This window comes from Girardinichthys multiradiatus, chromosome 5 (assembly GCF_021462225.1).
Source record: "Girardinichthys multiradiatus isolate DD_20200921_A chromosome 5, DD_fGirMul_XY1, whole genome shotgun sequence".
Classification (NCBI taxonomy): domain Eukaryota; kingdom Metazoa; phylum Chordata; class Actinopteri; order Cyprinodontiformes; family Goodeidae; genus Girardinichthys; species Girardinichthys multiradiatus.
The window spans coordinates 3889593-3911087 of NC_061798.1; the positions used below are offsets into that span (position 1 = coordinate 3889593).

Genomic DNA, 21495 nt, shown 5'->3' on the forward strand with positions numbered 1-21495 from the left:
ATTCTTCTTGTGAAATCTTTCAGAAATGTCTGATTTTAGTCCAAGTTTTTTTTGTTTTCATTACAGTCAAGTAGGCAAGGGCTGGTATGAGATTTGCACAGTATTCTCCAAATGTATTGGACAAACAGTCCAGTCTTCATGAGATCTATTTGTAATCTCAAACATGTAATTATTTAATATTCTCTGTCCTTTCTAAGTGGGGAGCACCTATTCTGGCAGTGTCAGCCTTCAATAATTTCTGTCTCACTGTAACCCTATTATATAAAAAGTGGCAGCCTATCTGAATTTACAGCAGTCATTAGCCATGATTTGATATATTCATAAAATGAAACACTCTAAAACAACACAAGGGAAATACTTTAAGGTGGGATCTCTCAAAACATTATTCTGGGGAAACTTTATCAAAGAAAGAGCAAACGTTTTCCAATTAGTAGTAATTAATTATGATCTGAAGGATATATATATATATATATATATATATATATATATATATATATATATATATATATATCTTTAAACTGAATAAACCAATTTTGGTGTATTACATTATTTTAGTAACTATTGTGAGAAGATTAGAAGCGGTGTGAACAAAGGCTCGTGCATGGACTACAATGTGCTCTTATCAGAGCATGATGTAATGATGGCCTGTGGCTAAAAGGATTCTATGTGATAGCAGTGAAAGCACTGAGTCTTTGCTGAGTAGAGGAGAGTGCTGGTTTGTTCCTTTCCTCTATGTTTTACTGTTGCATTGTCAATGAGCCGTTGAGTGTGTGACTTTGAGCACCTGTGCTCATGGCCGTCAAATGATAAATCAGAAACTGGTCTAATGAAAGGCAATTTACCAATGAATAACACATGGATTAAACCATCACTGGGTGCTCAGTGGTTTTGGTATTAGAGTTTTCTCCTCACCACCAGGTGTGCTTTTTCCCACATTCCAAAAACATACAGGTTGGTTTATTTGGTGAGTCTAATTAGAGTATTTTTGTTCTGGCCTGTGTTGGCCCTGTGATGGATTGTACTGTATAGATTTACATTCTATACAGACTAAAAGGAAATCATTTCATCAGTTGTGGTATATTCAGCAATTTGTTAAAATGTAGCTATGAATTAACTGCCTTTCAGCTACATAAAAAACATTGCTATTGTTACTTGTAAGTGTAACACATTTTAAGATGATATTATTTGGGAAAATAATTAATTTGCTCACCAAACAGCTGCAGAGACAGTTAAGGTTTACTGGTAAAATTTAAGAAACCCATCTAATCTTAATAAAAGACTTGGTTCTTCAGCCATTTAAAGCAGTGTTTTACTAATAACAAAAAGAATTAGACAAGAAGGAATCTGTAAGTTTGTTTTATTTATCACAATAACCCTTGATTGAAACATGGGATGTGTGAGGCAACCTAGCAATAACCTCTCCGGTGGAGGTGCCTGGTGTCTGTCTGCCAGGGGCCAAAGCTACCTTCCCTGTTCTGCTCTTAGGCATTCTTAGAGTGACGGTTTTATATTTTTCTGACCACAACTTTGCACCTCTTGGTGACAAATTCAAACACACAGGCACACCTATTCCACGCACCCACCAACACACACAGATTCACACACTTACACAGATTCACCTGCACACACATAAACCAAACAGCTGAAGGTCATTCTAACACATGTTCCTATTTCATTGATATGACCTGTCTACTTTATTGCCCTATGCCAATTTTATTTAATAAAGTCAATTACACAACTATGAGACAGTTTGCATAATTGTGAAGGAAAAATACAGGCCTTTCAACCTTTTTTACAAATTTAAATCTGAAAAGTGTGGGGTGCATTTGTATTTAGCCTCCCAAATTGATACTGTGTAGAACCACCATTGGCTGCAGTTACAGCTGCAGGCTCTTTGGGGGTATGTCTCTGCCAGCTCTGTGCACCTAGAGACTTTTAAAAAAAACCTCAAGCTCAGTCAGACTGGATGGAGAGCATCTGTGGATACAAGCTTTCTTGTCACAGATTCTTAGTTGGTATGAACTGTCGGGGGAGGATCTTGGGTCGGACCAAAGTGCAGACAAGAGCTCGGTAGCCACATCATAGTTTATTCCTCAAAGGCAAAAATGTAACAAAAACACTGCAGATATGAATCAGAGTCCAAAATACAAAACTTACAAAACTCTGCAGGTACTAATGGCAAAACGTAGCATAAGATCAAAGCGAAGCATGAACAAAGCATAGACGTGGTAGGGAACGGGGTAGTAACAGAAGGAACCAGCGAGGAACTAAGCACACAGAATAACTAATATACACAGAGCACAAAGAAGGGAACAAAAGGCAGGTAATCAAAGAAACAGGGAACAGGTGTGACAAGGAACAGGTGAAACAAATACAAAGGCTGAAGAAGAGAGAAAGGACTAAACAAACAACAGAAAACACAAACTAAGCAAGAGAATAAATCAGAGGAGGAAATAAAGAAATAGAATAACTATGAACAAAAGTAAACAAAGAAACTAGAGGAGGACATAGAAACAACAACCTAAAAATAAACAAAGAGCCATAAGGAGAATCTAAATTACAAAATAAACCATCACAATAACCCACAAAGTCCAAAATGTCACTCCATGACATGGACTTTGACTGGACCAGTCTAACACATGAATACATTTGATCCTAAACATTCCATTGTAACTTACACATGTGGAGAGTTGTTGTCAGCCTCTACATGGTAAATGGCCTGCACTTATATAGGGCCTTATCAAGTTAGAGGACCCCAAAGCGCTTTACTCTACAATCAGTTATCCACCATTTCATTCACACATTCACACACTGACAGTGATAGGCTACAATGTAGCCACAGCTGCCCTGGGGCTGACTTACAGAGGTGAGGCTGCCATACAATTGGCGCCACCGAGCCTATCCACAACGTTCTCGGAAACATGTTGGCTGTGTACCTTGGTCTTAATGATTTTGTTTATTCACCAATGTTCTCCAACAAACCTCTGAGGCTTTCACAGAAAGCTCCCTGTCCTTACATTTCACAGTCATTATTCAAACACGTTTTCTATTCTACAAACACTTTTGAGCTGTATGCTGATGACCTTCTGCTTTATGTCTCCAGGGCAGAGACAACTATTCCTTCTATTTCGGAGCTTCTCACTCAGTTTGGGAAAATTTCAGGGTATAAAATCAAATGTGGAAAAAAGTGAGCTCTTGCGATTCAGTTTGGATAATGCTGCTCTTGTAAACTTTAGGGTGCCTTTTAAGATTGCTACGCAGTTTTGTATACCTAGGTAAATCAATCAATCAATACTTTATTTTCAATGTCATAAAAATAATAGTTACAGATGACAACGAAATTTGGTGGAGCATCATACAACCCCATAGTAAACATATAGTGCAAGGTGATGGAAATAAATAAATAAAACGTTGTAAGGCTCTAGTGATCAGTGTGGTCACAGACAGTAATACAGCATCTAACAGGAGGCTGGGAGGAGGGAGATGTACTGTAAACAGTCAGATGTTTCAGGAATTGGTTGCTGCAACAATGCAACATCCAGTTCACAGTTATCGTCATGGTGAGATTTGAGATGTGACAATGAATGGGGGGGGGGGCTGTCTGTTTAACAGCATCACAGCCTTGGGATACAGACTGTGAGCCATTCTAGCAGTCCTGGTGCTTATGGACCTGTACCTTCTACCTGAGGATAACAGGTGAAAGAGGCCATGTGCAGGATGGTACCTGTCCCACAGGATGTTGTTCACTTGACTCAGGCAGTGGGTGATATAGACAGTTCTGATCTCAGGGAGAAAAGTCACGATGATCTTCCCTGCTGCTTTAACCACCCACTGGAGAGCCGACTGGTCAGTCTTAGTGCAGTGGGAGAACCACACTAGGAATCCATAGGTTAGTACACTTCCAATAGCACAGTTGTAAAAGTTTATCATAAGTTGCTGAGGAATTTTAGCCCATTTTAGTTACCTCAAAAAGAAAAGACATTGTTGGGTCTTTCTGACAGCTGAAGCGATGTTAGTACCCTAGGACGGGTCCTCTGTCACAGTCACGCCCAGGAATTTGATTTTTGTAACCCTCTCTATGACTTTGTTGTAGAGAGCGTTACGAGCAAGAATGCAAACCCATACACAAAGAAAGAACAACAGAAAGGACAAAGTCTAGAAAACAAAACATAACCCAGTATAGAAGAGTGACAAAACCAGAAATGAATCACTACCCAAAATAATCAAATGCAAAACCAAAGTGACACATTTAATATAAAGATCCACAGATCATAACATAAACTGTTGGAAAAAATAGACGGTCTAAATAGTGCTGCCTTTTACCGTGTTTGTTAATAATGTGACAATTTTTATCAAATTCTGAAAAAAAAAAGGTGCAGCGTTGTTGTTGCTGTAATGTAATAGTTGCTCACATTTCTTTGTTATAGCAACTGAAACTGAAAGAACTTTATTCATGTTCAGATTTACATTTCATTTATTTCAACATGCATTAGAAATATTCAACATAGTTGAATTGCTGCTCTTATGCACCGTTTGAATAGATGCTTAATGTTACCGTAGAACAGTATACACACTACCTGTGCAAGCAAAAGTCATACACTCTAATATCTAGTTGTTGGCCCACATTCACTGTAGCATCATCTCGACAAGTTTCTGTCACAACATTTATTTCCATCCACAGTTGCATTCATTTTTTACCAAGATCTTAGAGATGATGGTAGACACGGACAATTGCACAAATTCTTCTCCTGCAAATTCCAAAGATTCCCAATGGGGTTATGGACTGGACTATGTGGTGGTCTTTAATTTGTTAACATGATGTCTCCTGCTTTTTGAATCACTCATGTGTTATCTGAGTCTAATAAATCCTGACATTGTCATCTTGGAAAATGTCTGTGCCATCAGAGAAGAAATTCACTGATGGAATACCTTGCTCATTAAATATACTCTGGTAGTCAACTGACCTTAGTTTTTGGGTTCATAATGTTGCTAAACCAAGACCTGACCAACTGCTGCAACCTCAGATCATAGCACTGCCCCCACAGGCTTGTACAGTAGGCACTAGGCATGATAGGTGCACCACTTTGTTGGAAGTATGATTATTGATTAATTAATCCTTATCAATAATTATAATTAAAAATCATAATTTGACTAAATTAATTTCTTAACCAAAATCCTCATTTATGAATCGAGACCAGAGATGTTTTCTGGTGTTGTAATTGTGGCTCAACACCTTTGATAATTACAACCATTAAATACTCCGTAATAATTAATAACTATTACCAGAGATGTCACTGTTTAATCGACCGTTTCTGCCGAAACATGTGGAACTTTTAACCTTATCTTGACTGACGAATCACTCTTACACAAAATAAACCCAGAAACGCCTTCTCTTTATCTATGTGATTATTTAGTAAATCACAGCCTGATACAATTCGTTCTTCTGATTTAATAATCCTCACCTACTCAAACATGCCAAGTTCTACACAAAAGGGGTAAAATATCTAACTAAACAAAAATAAAGCAAAACAGCAGTGGGTGCGAATGGGATCAACCAGCAGTTATGGCAAAAATGATAATATGACAAAAAAGATATGGTTGTGAGTGCAGGGTGGGGCGCAGCTCCACTGTAACTCAGTTATACTCAGTCATAAAACCTCCCCCAACTCTTGAGCAGACAAAGAGTTATAAAACTTTTGGCAGCAAGCTAGCAAGCAGTGAGGTTGAAGACAAAGAAAGTGGGGAATTTCACCATGAGGTTATTATAACAGTCCAGTCTCACAGCGCATCTGCGCTTGCTCTCAGGTGTTCAATAACCCCGCAAAACACACACAAAGCTGGGGAGTGCAGCAGCCTCCAGACGTCAACCACGGCACATCAAAGTTTCAATAAAAAGGGTTACATGCACATATCATTCAGAACACATTAGATTAGATTAAATAGCGAATCTCATCGCACTAAAACCTCCTGTACCCTGCGCAGGCTTTCTAAGAAAGAAATAAAAATAAAGGATGGGTTTTACTTGTTGAAGCCTTCTTTCTCAGCGGAGTTGAGAGCGAATGAAGCGGGGAGTTGGAAGTTACTGGGCGTCCACAGTTAACTTCTTATATTCTTATATTCTTCGTCCTCTGGCCTCCTTGGCGAAAGGGAAAATATGATCTGACCATCAAAGTCGACTAGGACAAAACAAGGTGGCTCCTTGAATCTCCGTGGTTTTTTATTTACATGTTAAACTCACATCTTCGATCGGCAAAGTGAAATTTCTGGCCTTCTTATTCCAGAAACCTCTTTTATGAATTCTTAATTGGCCAACGAGAGAGAATAAATGAAATCCACTTGGGACTCTTCTCCAGGTGATGCTTCAGATGTTGGTGACCGTGTCACGATCTCCAGCTGAAGGCGTATGTTCAAATTGGGTGTCTTCATATATAGCGTCCTGTGACGTTAGACTTGGGGCGCCCCGTCATATCAGTCGCAATGTTCGACGGGATATGTAATAGCGGACTGTCCTGGATACAAAATGGCCGATGCTGTTGGAAAGGCATAGTGACGTCCAACAACGTGCAGATGGTCCAATATTCAGCAAACAAGTGGTCCAACAACTTCCTGCTACTTTCTTCTTACCCTGAGGCTCCCATCACTTTGGAACAGGGCACATCCTGACTCAGCATGACCTTCTTCTATTGCTCCAGAGTACAATCTTTATGCTCCATAGCAAACTGAAGTTTTTTTTCTGATTAGTCCCATTGATGAGTGGTGTTCTTAAAGCTACACAGCTGTTTAGTAACTTTTCGGTTTTCTTCGCATTGTGACTGGAGAAATGCTCTTACTTTCACCTTCGAACATAGCCATGAGTTCTGCTATTTCTTATACGATTTCACCAAACATTTTAGTGATCGTTGATCCCAATCATTCAAGGTATTTTTTTTTTCAACCAAATTTCTTCCATGAAGTAAAGGTTCCCTACTGTCCTTCCACTTTTTAGTAATGCGATGGACAGTTCTTGACCCAGTTTTTGTACTTGCAGAAATCTTCTTAGATGTTTTATTGCTTGATGCCAGTAATTTGACTCTTCTGAAGCAGGTTAACATCTTTCCCACAACCATGGGATGTGGTCCTCCAACATGGCAGTTTAGGAATGAGAAGCTGATTACTGCATCAGTTAGGGTTAAATTATGTTTTGTTAGTTGAAGCATGATCATTGATGCAGTAATTATCCAATAGGAGGCTCTTAATGATTTGCTTTGTTAAATCGAGGTCATGACTATTTCGGACAGCCAGTGTGTAATCACAGCATTAAGCATGAAATACAGTTTGTTCCTTAGATATTTTAAATGAAACTTCACTTAAATCTTCAATCTTCCTGTTATGGTTTCTCTCCTTCATTCATCATTTCTTTTCCTCTTTTTTCCAGTTTGTTCCCAGTTCTCCCGGGGCGTCTACGCCATTTTTGGTTTTTATGACAAGAAGTCGGTCAACACCATCACATCCTTTTGTGAGACGCTCCATGTCTCCTTCATCACACCATCTTTCCCAGCAGAAGGAATGAATCAGTTTGTTCTCCAAATGAGGCCAGACATCAAGGGGCCCCTAGTTTCATTAATAGAATACTACAAGTGGGAAAAGTTTGCCTATCTGTATGACAGTGACAGAGGTAAGTTGATTCACAATGTTCTTTTTACATTATTTTTACATTTTTATGTGTGTTGCTGCCTAATTGTGTACCCCACATTGCTTTATTTTTGGATGTAATGAAGTAAAAAGAGGCTAATTTGATCAGATTATCGATTTAGTTCAAAAACATCTTCATCAGTACACAAGAAATTAAAACCAAAATAGATTTGAATAAAAAACAGTCTAACGTTATTGTGACAGTGAGGTCCAACTTCAGCAGAAAAACCTAAATACAAAAACAGAACAAATTCTCCAATGCAACACAGCAATAAATGTGGTGCACAGCAATGTGATTAAAGCCACTAGCACTCACCAGCCACTTTATAAGGGACACCTTGGTAGTGATGGGTTGGAGCCCCTTTTACCTGAAGAGCATTGGTTTGAAACATTCTTCAAAGATTGTTGAGAAATTGACATGATAGCATTACAGTTGTCGACTACACGTCCATTCTCCTCTGACTTCTGATATCAACAGTTCTTTCACACCAAACCTTTGGAACACTTTATACCATGCCAGAGTCCGGTTTCTGGAGTGGATCATGCCTTTGTGAATCCATCCTGGACCCTGAAACGGACAAGGGGCCGTACCCTGGCGCATTTACAACTGCTAGCCTCGGCACAGTTCATCCATATGGGGTTAACTTTCAATAAAAACGTATGCGTAAGTGTCTAAATTTCTAAATGTAAGCAAATAAACATGCATAATTTAAGATTTGTATTTGTGCTTTGTTGTTAACTCATACATGCTGTGATATCAGATGTTTCATCTGTGAGAATACAAGTTTAGAAGTTACAATTCAATTCAATTCAATTCAAAAATACTTTATTAATCCCAAAGGGACATTAAATGTTGTTGTAGCTCATTATGAGGGTTTCCTCAAAGAGCCGTTGTAGATGCTGATGGCTCTGGGCAGGAAGGATCTCCTGTAGCGCTCCGTCTTACAGCAGATCTGAAGAAGCCTCTGACTGAAGACACTGTTGTTGTACAACAGTCTCATGAAGAGGATGCTCAGGGTTCTCCACAATGTTCTTCATTTTATGAAGAATCCGTCTTTCCACAATGATCTCCAGAGGTTCCAGAGGAGTCCCCAGAACAGAGCCAGCCTTTTTTATCAGCTTCAATACAAGCAACAAAGTTACAACTTTGCAACAATAGAAGTACAAATAACTAATTTACGACTAATAATCTAAAACCCCTGATGAAGCCATTACACTCCTTGCCGATTTGTGGCGGTAAGTCACCTAAAAGTTGTTAGCTAACCGCCGTTAAACAAGAAGATGAGGAAGCACGTATGGTGCGGAAGGCTGTCCCCCTGTGAAAATCTGTTCCCCCTGTGTCAGGAGCGCAGCCAGAGAGGCGGATCCGACCTTCTTCACAGCGCTTCTGATCGATTTGTCGGTTATACGATTACAGATAATCATGTCAAGGTGGTTACTTTATTTTTTATTCTACAGCTCTTGGTTAAAAAAAAAACTAATTAATGAGAAGTAAACCTGCGGCCTTATGTACGAAAGAGTGCGCAGCTTTCATACTAACATTTTGCGGTACGGAGAAATGCTGAAACTTGCAGTGCACAAAAAAAGTCCACTGTACGAAACTGTGCATAGACAAGTCACCGTACACGTAGCCTTCATACATCCCAATTTGTGGTGAATTCTGCACAGCTGCACCTGGAGTCTCTGCCCAGAAATACATATGCAAAGTAGTATAAATTACCAAAAGGCACACACCGCGTGTCCAAATAACCATGGCAATGGTACTCTGACAGTCTGAACCGGTTCGTACTTTAAGCACTTTATATATTCCTCTATCAAATACACTGTCCTTGTGACATATGAGAACAAATTTCCTCTCTTTTAAAAAGAGAGAACATTGTTTTTATTTTTTACATCAAAGGGGAACAGAATACCCTGTAATACTCACACCCTGTAATGTTTTGTTACCCTATGGGACAGGGATTAACCAATTGGCCTTTGTTTTGTGTCGATCATTTCTAGCATCATACACAACTATCCTTGTGAATTTGGAGACATTTGTTCTTTATTTGCCAAAGCTGCAGGGGGGAACATTATAGTTCAGCCATCTGAAATATTATGTTCCCCCCTATAACTTTGGCAAATAAAGAGGAAATGTGTCCTATTTCGCAGGACCTATTGTCCATGATGAGTGGAATAAACAAAGTAAAAGCCTTCCTAGTGTGTTACCATGTTATGAGGGGGAACAGATCTTCGCAAGGAAACAGCATTTCGCACAAGACCCACTTCCTTTTCTTCTTCTTCTTCTTGTTTAGTGAGGGTTGGCGAACATCTTTCAGATGCATTACCGCCACCCTCTGGTAAGAAGTGTAACAGCTTCATCAGAAGTTATAGGTTCGTACTCGTAATTGTGTGATTTGTACTTGTAATGTTTTCGTAACTGTATTCATGACTTCTAAACTTGTATTCTCACAGATGAAACATCTGATGTCACATGTATGTATGAGTTGACAACAAGGCACAAATACCAATCTTAAGTTTTAGCATGTTATTTACTTACATTTCCAAATTTAGACACCTATGCATACATTTTTACCGACAGTTATCTTACCCCATACATCCGGACCCTGTAGCATTTCGCTTGCAGCATGAATGCATGCCAGCATACCAAAAGCAGGAAGAGAGAATGTATTGTAAGAGCAGAATATTTCAGTAGAAGAACAAGAAGTAGAGAAAAAACAAAGTAAGAGTGCGATTTCGAAGATGAAAGAGTTTGAAAATGTCTCGAGGGGCTACATGGAGTAGTGAAGAGGTGCAGGCGCACAACTACAGGTCCTTCTCAAAATATTAGCATATTGTGATAAAGTTCATTATTTTCCATAATGTCATGATGAAAATTTAACATTCATATATTTTACATTCATTGCACACTAACTGAAATATTTCAGGTCTTTTATTGTCTTAATACGGATTATTTTGGCATACACTTCATGAAAACCCAAAATTCCTATCTCACAAAATTAGCATATTTCTTCCGACCAATAAAAGAAACGTGTTTTTAATACAAAAAACGTCAACCTTCAAATAATCATGTACAGTTATGCACTCAATACTTGGTCGGGAATCCTTTTGCAGAAATGACTGCTTCAATGCGGCGTGGCATGGAGGCAATCAGCCTGTGGCACTGCTGAGGTCTTATGGAGGCCCAGGATGCTTCGATAGCGGCCTTTAGCTCATCCAGAGTGTTGGGTCTTGAGTCTCTCAATGTTCTCTTCACAATATTCCACAGATTCTCTATGGGGTTCAGGTCAGGAGAGTTGGCAGGCCAATTGAGCACAGTGATACCATGGTCAGTAAACCATTTACCAGTGGTTTTGGCACTGTGAGCAGTTGCCAGGTCGTGCTGAAAAATGAAATCTTCATCTCCATAAAGCTTTTCAGCAGATAGAAGCATGAAGTGCTCCAAAATCTCTTGATAGCTAGCTGCATTGACCCTGCCCTTGATAAAACACAGTGGACCAACACCAGCAGCTGACACGGCACCCCAGACCATCACTGACTGTGGGTACTTGACACTGGACTTCTGGCATTTTGGCATTTCCTTCTCCCCAGTCTTCCTCCAGACTCTGGCACCTTGATTTCCGAATGACATGCAGAATTTGCTTTCATCCGAAAAAAGTACTTTGGACCACTGAGCAACAGTCCAGTGCTGCTTCTCTGTAGCCCAGGTCAGGTGCTTCTGCTGTTGTTTCTGGTTCAAAAGTGGCTTGACCTGGGGAATGCGGCACCTGTAGCCCATTTCCTGCACACGCCTGTGCATGGTGGCTCTGGATGTTTCTACTCCAGACTCAGTCCACTGCTTTCGCAGGTCCCCCAAGGTCTGGAATCGGCCCTTCTCCACAATCTACCTCAGGGTCCGGTCACCTCTTCTCGTTGTGCAGCGTTTTCTGCCACACTTTTTCCTTCCCACAGACTTCCCACTGAGGTGCCTTGATACAGCACTCTGGGAACAGCCTATTTGTTCAGAAATTTCTTTCTGTGTCTTACCCTCTTGCTTGAGGATGTCAATAGTGGCCTTCTGGACAGCAGTCTGGTCGGCAGTCTTACCCATGATTGGGGTTTTGAGTGATGAACCAGGCTGGGAGTTTTAAAGGCCTCAGGAATCTTTTGCAGGTGTTTAGAGTTAACTCGTTGATTCAGATTATTAGGTTCATAGCTCGTTTAGAGACCCTTTTAATGATATGCTAATTTTGTGAGATAGGAATTTTGGGTTTTCATGAGCTGTATGCCAAAATCATCCGTATTAAGACAATAAAAGACCTGAAATATTTCAGTTAGTGTGCGATGAATCTAAAATATATGAATGTTAAATTTTCATCATGACATTATGGAAAATAATGAACTTTATCACAATATGCTAATATTTTGAGAAGGACCTGTACAGGGGTTGGACAATGAAACTGAAAAACCTGTCATTTTAGTGTGGGAGGTTTCATGGCTAAATTGGACCAGCCTGGTAGCCAGTCTTCATTGATTGCACATTGCACCAGTAAGAGCAGAGTGTGAAGGTTCAATTAGCAGGGTAAGAGCACAGTTTTGCTCAAAATATTGAAATGCACACAACATTATGGGTGACATACCAGAGTTCAAAAGAGGACAAATTGTTGGTGCACGTCTTGCTGGCGCATCTGTGACCAAGACAGCAAGTCTTTGTGATGTATAAAGAGCCAAGGTATCCAGGGTAATGTCAGCATACCACCAAGAAGGACGAACCACATCCTACAGGATTAACTGTGGATGCAAGAGGAAGCTGTCTGAAAGGGATGTTCGGGTGCTAACCCGGATTGTATCCAAAAAACATAAAACCACGGCTGCCCAAATCACGGCAGAATTAAATGTGCACCTCAACTCTCCTGTTTCCACCAGAATTGTCCGTCGGGAGCTCCACAGGGTCAATTTACACGGCCGGGCTGCTATAGCCAAACCTTTGGTCACTCATGCCAATGCCAAACGTTGGTTTCAATGGTGCAAGAAGCGCAAATCATGGGCTGTGGACAATGTGAAACATGTATTGTTCTCTGATGAGTCCACTTTTACTGTTTTCCCCACATCCGGGAGAGTTACGGTGTGGAGAAGCCCCAAAGAAGCGTACCACCCAGACTGTTGCATGCCCAGAGTGAAGTGGATCAGTGATGGTTTGGGCTGCCATATCATGGCATTCCCTTGGCCCAATACTTGTGCTAGGACTACTGCCAAGGACTACCGAACCATTCTTGAGGACCATGTGCATCCAATGGTTCAGACATTGTATCCTGAAGGCGGTGCCGTGTATCAGGATGACAATGCACCAATACACACAGCAAGACTGGTGAAAGATTGGTTTGATGAACATGAAAGTGAAGTTGAACATCTCCCATGGCCTGCACAGTCACCAGATCTAAATATTATTGAGCCACTTTGGGGTGTTTTGGAGGAGTGAGTCAGGAAACGTTTCCTCCACCAGTATCACGTAGTGACCTGGTCACTATCCTGCAAGAAGAATGGCTTAAAATCCCTCTGACCACTGTGCAGGACTTATATATGTCATTCCGAAGATGAATTGAAGCTGTATTGGCCGCAAAAGGAGACCCTACACCATACTAATAAATTATTGTGTTCTAAAACCAGGTGTTTCAGTTTCATTGTCCAACCCCTGTAGATTTGAATTCCAAAGTAGCAACTGAAACCCAAATAAGACAGACTTTCTTCTTCGTGCTTTGTTCTTCTTGATAAGCACAATACTGCCCCTGAAACAATCTGTTCTAACTGCATGACTTTTTTTGGTCCGGTCTAAAAAATCTGTTTGAAAATAAACCAGGCCAACTGAAGGTGTGAATTTTCTTACTTTTAATGATCCCTGGACTGGACCAGCAGTGTGAATGCTCCCCAAGAAGCCATTTTCATTGGAACAATATCTGCTCACTGAATCTTGTGTCTTTTTCAGGCCATTTTCTGTAAACCTGAGTAATAGTTGTGTTTGAAAAATCCCAGTAGATAAGCAGCTTATGAAACACCTAGAGCAACCTGCCAGGCACTAGCAACCAGGCCAAGTTCAATGTCACAGGAATCCCCTCACTTCCTCTTCCTGATGCTCAGCTTAACTTCAGCAAGTCATCTCCACCATGTCTAGATACCTAAACCCATTGAAAATGCCATGTGATTGGCTGGTGTGTTTATATTAACAAGCAATTCAATAGTTGCACCTAATAAAGTATCCTGTGAGTGTAGATAATTGCTGTGGATATTGCAGACAAATCCACAAACCTTCTCCAAATACAGACCTTTGCTCAATACGTGTAAAAAAACTACCAACTGTACATGTGTACTGCAGATATAGAGAGTAAATACAGGGAAACACACCAAAGCTACATATTTAGGACTTTTATTTATCCACTTAATCATTCATATTTTTTGACAAACATCCTATAAAATATTAGAATTATATAGTATTATCTTAGTTTTTTATCTAAGGAAAGGAACCAGAGCAGCCAAAAAAAATCAGGCATGCAGATGGAGAACATGTTCCTTCCACAAAGGATGATCTGCATGACTAAGGTTTAAATCAGAATATATCCTACTGTGAAGGTGATACCAAATATAATTTATGACAGAAAAAAAAAGGTTCATGTTAAATGAAAATGAGATTGTTGAATTTGGTGTTCCAGTGTCGGTTCCTGACTAAAACACATCCTCTCTGAGATGAGATTCTCCACAGGAAGGATGCATCAGGACAATAACCTGCGTCAGTCTCAGAAAGGCAGAGATAACAGCCTTGAGATCAGTTTTCTCAACAATGTTTTCAGGGGAACAGTTTAGAACATTTAAACTGGCAGTATCAGTGCTGAGTCTAGCAGCTGCACTGGACTGGAAAAACAGATAAACTCAGCAGATTCCCGGAACTGATCAGAGATTTTCTGCTTTTTCTGAACTCTCAAAGTTATTTTCCAGTCCAAGCACCTTTAACCTGTTAGCACTTTGCAGTCTATGCATTTTTTGTACAGACTGTACAATGTAGAAACTGTACTAAGAGTGTATTTTTTTCCACTGTGTCCTGGCGAGGTGAGGGGAACTGCAAGTGAACCACAGACTGGCAGACAAATGCTTTTACTCTTGGGAACACCGGGCAGACCCTCTCTGATTTCACTCTCCTACCATCTGTCAGCCTGTAAAGAGCCATCCCAACACAAACCCACTAATAGGACATGTGAAAGCCAGCACATTAATTATTTAGCCAATTAAATGATTTATTTCCCTTCTGGGATGTCAGTGGTCTTGTGGTTAGCTTTGTCCCCTTACAGCAGTAAAGGTCTTGAGTTCAAGTATTGGCTAGGGAGGCCTTTTCCGTGTGGAGGCAGCTTACTGCTTTGTGTGTATATGTCACACACAACAACCTTGTCCTACTGCTCAGAAGTTCTTTAATCTTCTGCACATGCTGAAGACAGGTAACTGCTGGGGACAGATTACCAAATGTCTATCCTAACCTAAGTGTTTAAAGCTGTGGTATCTGCCATAATAATGTTTTCAATTCAAATTTCTGAGACACTGAATTTTGGGTTTTCGTTGTCTGTAAGCCATAATCATCAAAATTACAGGAAATAAAGGACTAAATGATTTCACTCTATGTGTAATAAATCTATATGATATATGAGTTTCACTTTCTGAAATGAGTGTCAGAACATATTGAACTGTTTGCCAATGTTCACATTTTCTGAGATGTAAGTCGGGTTTTATTAGTGCAAGCATCTGTGTCCCTTAACCCGGAGAACTTTTTTCTTTACTCTTTATTTTGTCATTTTTCAGCAAGATAAAATAAACAAGACACAAAATAAACAAACGAAACAAAAGAGAAAAAAAACTCGGGGTTGCAATTCTCATTCACTTAAAACCATCATATAATGGCCATATTCGCCAGATCCGATCAAAGGCATTCCGTTTAAGTCGAAGAAGGAAAGTCAGTCTCTCCATTTTATAAATCTCCTCCATTACCTCTATCCATTGTTTTACCTCTGGAGGCTTGCTTGTGATAGTTTTCATCATAGCCACCAGCATTATTTTAAAAAAAGTATATGTCCTCTTTTGTAATCATGCCTTCTGGGATCAGACCATGGTATAGAACCCATGGGTCCCTTGGGACTTTACACAGAAGAAGCCAGTCAATTAACCGAACAGAATCCAACCAGAATTGCTGTAATTCATCACATGACCAGAAGACATGCAGGTGCTTGGAATTAGTGAGACCACATTCCCTCCAGCATTGTTGGTCAGCTTTAGATTTTTAGCCTTTAATATTAGGTGTAATAAAGTAACAAACTACATTCTTCCATCCAAATTCTGTCCAGCTTCTAGAGTTGGTAGAGTTGGATTGTGTTTTGCACATCTGATGCAAATCACTCTCTGAAATTTCTATTTGCATTTCCTTTTCCGATTTAGCTGCTCAATAAAATAAATTGTTCCCGTTGCATTTTTGGATACATTTGTACAATTTGGATACTGATTTAGAAGGCATCTGGTTAATAGAGTCGAGCATTATTTTCACCTACATATTACAGTTAGCTGATAAATGTGGTTTCACTTTAGTGTCGTAAAAGTGTCTCAACTGCAAATACCGGAAGAAATCCTTATTTGGGATTCTGATTTCTTTTTTTCTTTTTTCAAATGACTTAAAAGCATGACATCATCTGCCTATTCCAGTTATACCTCTGTCTGTCCACTTGATAAAGGTCTGGCCAGTTTCTCCTGGTCTAAAGATACCAATATATGAGGTCCACAGCAGAAGATGACTATCCCCTTCCAACCTATATCTTTTTACCACCCCAGTCGACACCCCCAATGTTTCTCTGACAGTGGTTTTTCCTCTTTCTGGGATCTGAAATGTTTCTCTCCCAGTCTGGCCTGAGGTGGGATCTCACTCTGGGTCAGTTCTACCTGTTTCCATTTAGCAGTGTAGTCTAAAGAGCACCAGCACACAGCATAGGTCATTTGTGCAGAATAAAAATATTCTCTTAAATTTGGTAGAGACAAGCCACCCCATTTCCTCTCCAATTGCAATGTTCTGAATTTTACTCTAGGCCTCCTACCTGTCCATATAAACCTTGATATTTGTCTATCCCAGGTCATTAACTGGGATTTTGGAATTTGAATTGGTAGAGAAAAAGATATAGACGTCTGGGGAAAATATTCATTTTGATCACTTCAACTCTTAACTAAAATCCATTAATATTGATGATCATTGTGATAGATCTCTTTTTAAACTGTTATTGATATTTATCTAATTTACCAAGAAATGTTTACCCAAGTCTTTTATGATATTAACTCTTAAAGACTTTATCGATTCCAGATCCATTTCAATTTATACTTCTTTTTTAGTGAACCATTTGGAGCGTAATTGACATAGAGTACCTGTGTTTTTGTTATATTAAATTTGTAACTAGATTTCTAGCCAAATTCTTTGAGGGTCGTAAATAATTTAGGAAGATATGTTTCCCAATTTTGGATGTATGTAATGACATCATCAGCAAATACGCCTATTTATGTTCTTCTTTGCTATTATTATTCCCTTAATGTCCTTGTTTTGCCTGATTTCTTGGGCCAATGGTTCAATGAACAAGACGAATAGAGAGGGGCTTAACCAGCACCCTTGCCTAGTGCCGCTATGGAGTCTAAATCTGTCTGAAAGTGTGCCGTTAATCTTTAATCTGGCTGTTGGTTCTTTGTAAAGGGCTTTTATGTTACTTATGAATTTGCTACCGAAACCCATCCTCTGCATAACAAAGCATAGGAAAGGCCAGCTCACTCTGTCAAAGGCCTTTTCAGCATCAAGGCTAACCAATACAGAACCTATTTTTTGTTTATTAACTGTATCTATAATCTGTATTGTCCTTCTGATATTGTCTTGAGTCTGGCGTTCGTCAACAAATACTGTGTAGGCCTCATTTATCAAATTATTTAGTAATGCTTCCATTCTTTTAGCTAATATGAAAGTATAGAGTTTGTGATCAAAGAATTTAACTTGGTTGGTATCACTCACAACCCTCTTTGTTTCTGCCTTCTTTTGGAATCACAGAGATGACAGCTTCCTTCCACAAGGGTGGAGTAGTAGCATTCTTAAGAATCCAATTAAAAGACTCCAGCATTATGGAGGTGACTTCTTCTCGGAACACTTTATACCATTCATCTGTGAAGCTGTTACTCCCAGGGCTCTTGTTAGCCTTCAGTTTACTAATAACTCTGTGTAATTTCTCCTTAGTTATTGGAGATGTTAGTCCTTCCCTCATGTTTCGTCTATTTTTGGGAGATCCAGATTCAACAAATAGTTCTGGACTTTGGTCTCATTTGTATTATCAGGGAAGGAATACAGTATTTTATAATAATTTTCAAAGATTTTCTAAATCTTCACTGGGTCAAATGTTAATTCGTTAGTAGTAGTGTGTCTAATTTTGTACATTGAATGTTTAATCTTTTGTGTTCTGAGGCTCCTTGCTAGAATTTCTGTTGCCTTGGATCCAGATTCATAAAATGTTTGTTTAGCAAATTGCATTTTCTAATGCTTTTCTAATTCTTCATGTGTTTTTTGGACCAGGGTTTGTTTAACTATTTTCATTTGTTTTGATATTTCCTCACTGTGGTCAGTGTGGTATTGTTTTCCAGTTCCCTCAACTGTCTCTGTAGACTTTCATATTCAAGACCTTCCATTTTTTTTTAAATAAGACATTCAGGAAATTAGTTTACCTCTCATTACAGCCTTAACTGTGTCCTAGGCTATTGTGGGTTCCACCATGTTATCTTTGTTTAAACTAATACACTCTTGAATTTCACTCTTTATTTCTTGCACTATTATTTTTGTATTTAATATTTAATTGTTTAGTCTCCTTTGAGTCTCTTATTTCAATTCTTCCAAATTAATAATCAGGTGTATAGTATTATGATCTGATTTGTCAGCTGACCCTGTCGTACAGTCCACTACCCTTTGTCTATCCGTAACATTCATCAGAAAATAGTCTATCCTGGAATGGACTCTGTGAGTTGCAGAGTAATGTGTGAAGTCATTTTCCTCAAATAGTCCACTTTCCTTAATTATATTTTTAAAATGTTTGGATGTGTTGTATTTATGTTGTCCCACTTTTTCATCTTTTCATGTTCAGCTTTGGACATGTGTGTTTCTTGAAGAAACACCACATCTGATCTAACCTTTTTCAGTTTAGCAATCACTTTACTTCTCTTTATAGGGTTACTGAGGCCATTAATGTTCCAAGACACTATTTTAACCTTATTTGACTTAGACATTTAACATCACGAAAGTAACAGTCACCCTAGGAAACACCAACAACATGAACTCTATAAAAGTCCTGAACTGTGATACAACATCTAACCAGGAACCTAAACAAAGAATACCGTGGACTCCAACGGAGAAAGGAAAAACTGTCCTCTTCCAAAACTCTGCTGGTGGGTCAAGGGTAAAGCCTGTCGTGAAAAAAGGCCCCAGTGCAGGAGGTTGAAAATGAAACCAAAAACCATCCAATGTGTCCATCGATCTTAATTTGTTCTGGAGCTGGAGACATGTTCCTGATCCCAAACCTGCTCTTATATTCATTCTGGGAGGATCCTCTGGAATCCCCGGAGTTTTTCCTTGGCTCTCCCTGTAGCTGTAGCTCGACCTTCATTCTGGCTCTTTTCCTGCCGCTGCCATCCGATGAGCTCCTTCAATCAGGTTGAAGCCCAGTCATCGTCCTCCCTCGGCTCGGGCACCACTACACTTAAACCCCGACTAATCAGCCCCAACCCTGCTTCGTTTGCGCTGCTGAAGGTTCTCATGCCGTTGTCCCAGTGGATTCTGATATTTGTGTAAGGTGTCTGAAAACGAATGCCTTTTTTCCTTAAGGGCTTTCTTTATCCCGTTGTATTCTCTACGTTTCTGGATAACTTCTGCCACGTAATCATGGTCGAGAAACAGCATCCGACCTCCAAGCAGATTTTTCTCCCTCTTACAGGCCTCCCTTGACACCAATTCTTTGATTACAAATTCCTGAAAGTCTATGATAAGGGGTCGTGTAGGTGCATTGGGTTTTGGTTTTGGAGCGAGTAATCGATGAGCAGGCTGAATTTTTAGATCCATATCTGCAAGCATTGGAAGTTCACGTTTCAACAACTCAGACACAAAACATTTTGCTGAGTCTCCCTCTTCGCCTTCAGCTGCTCCAAAGATGCGAACATTATTCCTCCTAGATCTGGATTCCAGGTCTTTAAGTTTCTGCTGCCTTTTTTCGCCCCCGCTGCATAGCTGCCTTCAGAGCTTCAGAAGCCTCGACTGCCCTCTCCTCTACCTGGGCAAAGCATACCTCCATCCGTTTGCTGCCTCAGTAGTTGTACTTCATCAGTAAGGGCATGTAACTTGCTGCTCCTCTCTCGGCGTATTTAATCCACAGCCTTTCTGAGTTGGTCATTATCTCCTTTGAGTTCAAACTTGAGCGACTTTATCGCATCGAGAAGGTCGCTGGATGTTACCTTGGCCCCGGATACCCTCAACATTTTAGCTATGCTAGAGTTAGCTTGTGGTGCTACTTCGCTAGCTTTTGAAGTCATGCTGCTCTACTCCTGATATTTTGGCATGGTTAACCAGGAACGTGCGGTTTTATGTCCTCGTTTTTTAAATGGTCTTCCTGTTTTATATCAGAAGTGAGTATTGTACTTGAAAAAAAAATCGAGTTTGAGCTGGAGCTTGTCTCACACACGCCTGTCTACATCATCCACCAACCGGACGTCCCAACACTCAATAACCTTTGTAGCTGCTTAGAATTACAGATTTTCTGTTCAATTTTAAATGCCACACATCTTAAAGACATACAAACCCATTCAATAAATTAGAATATTGTTGAAAAGTTCATTTATTTCAGTAACTTAGATGATTAGTGGGAAGCTTAAGAACAGCCTTTCTACTGGTGACACTTCAGCTGTATGGACTGGTCTGAGAAACCTGACTGCCTACAAGAGCCCCTCCACCCATCCTGAACAGAGTCGTCTCCTGGCCAACCATCTGAATGGCTTCTACTGCAGACATGACAAGAAGCCATTCACACCTCAAATCATCCCCTCTACATCCCATTCAGGAACAAATTCCTCCCATAAAGCAACCAACCCCCCACCCTCAGATCCTCTGCCTGCACTAAAGATCTCCGAGGAAGAGGTAAACAGGCTCTTTCAGCGCATGAAAACAAAGAAAGCTGGAGGACCTGATAACGTCTCTCCATCATGCCTGAAAGCCTGCGCACATCAACTCGCTCCGATCTTCACAAAGATCTTCAACAAGTCACTGGAGAAATGTGAGGTCCCCTACTGCCTCAAACGATCCACCATCATCCTGGTTCCCAAGAAACCCACTATCCTAGGATTAAATGACTACAGGCCTGTAGCCCTGACGTCTGTGATCATGAAGTCCTTTGAGCGGCTGGTGTTGAAGCACCTGAAAGACATCACAGGCTCCCTGCTGGACCCCCTGCAATTTGCTTACCGAGCAAACAGGTCAGCAGAATATGCTGTTAACTTAGGTCTACACTTCATCCTGCAACACCTCGACCGTCCAGGGACGTACGCCAGGATCCTGTTTGTAGACTTCAGCTCGGCCTTCAACACTATCATACCAGACAACCTCCACCAGAAGCTCACACAGCTCAACGTCCCAGCCTCCACCTGTCAGTGGATCAACAGCTTCCTGACAAACTGACAGCAGCAGGTGAGACTGGAGAGCATCTTCTCCCCATCCAGATCAATAAGTACTGGTGCCCCCCAGGGGTGTGTTCTATCCCCACTCCT

General features: G+C 40.2%; 1 protein-coding gene across 4 annotated transcripts in view; it reads left to right on the forward strand.

The window, feature by feature from the left end:
- The window catches only part of LOC124868039 (glutamate receptor 2-like), a 133507-nt gene that overhangs the window by 30045 nt on the left and 81967 nt on the right, over nt 1–21495 (forward strand). For all 4 annotated transcript variants that reach the window (XM_047364810.1, XM_047364808.1, XM_047364809.1 and 1 more), the window contains exon 3: nt 7415–7654. In XM_047364810.1, the coding sequence (XP_047220766.1) occupies nt 7415–7654 (240 nt within the window). The remainder of the gene's footprint in view (nt 1–7414; nt 7655–21495) is intronic.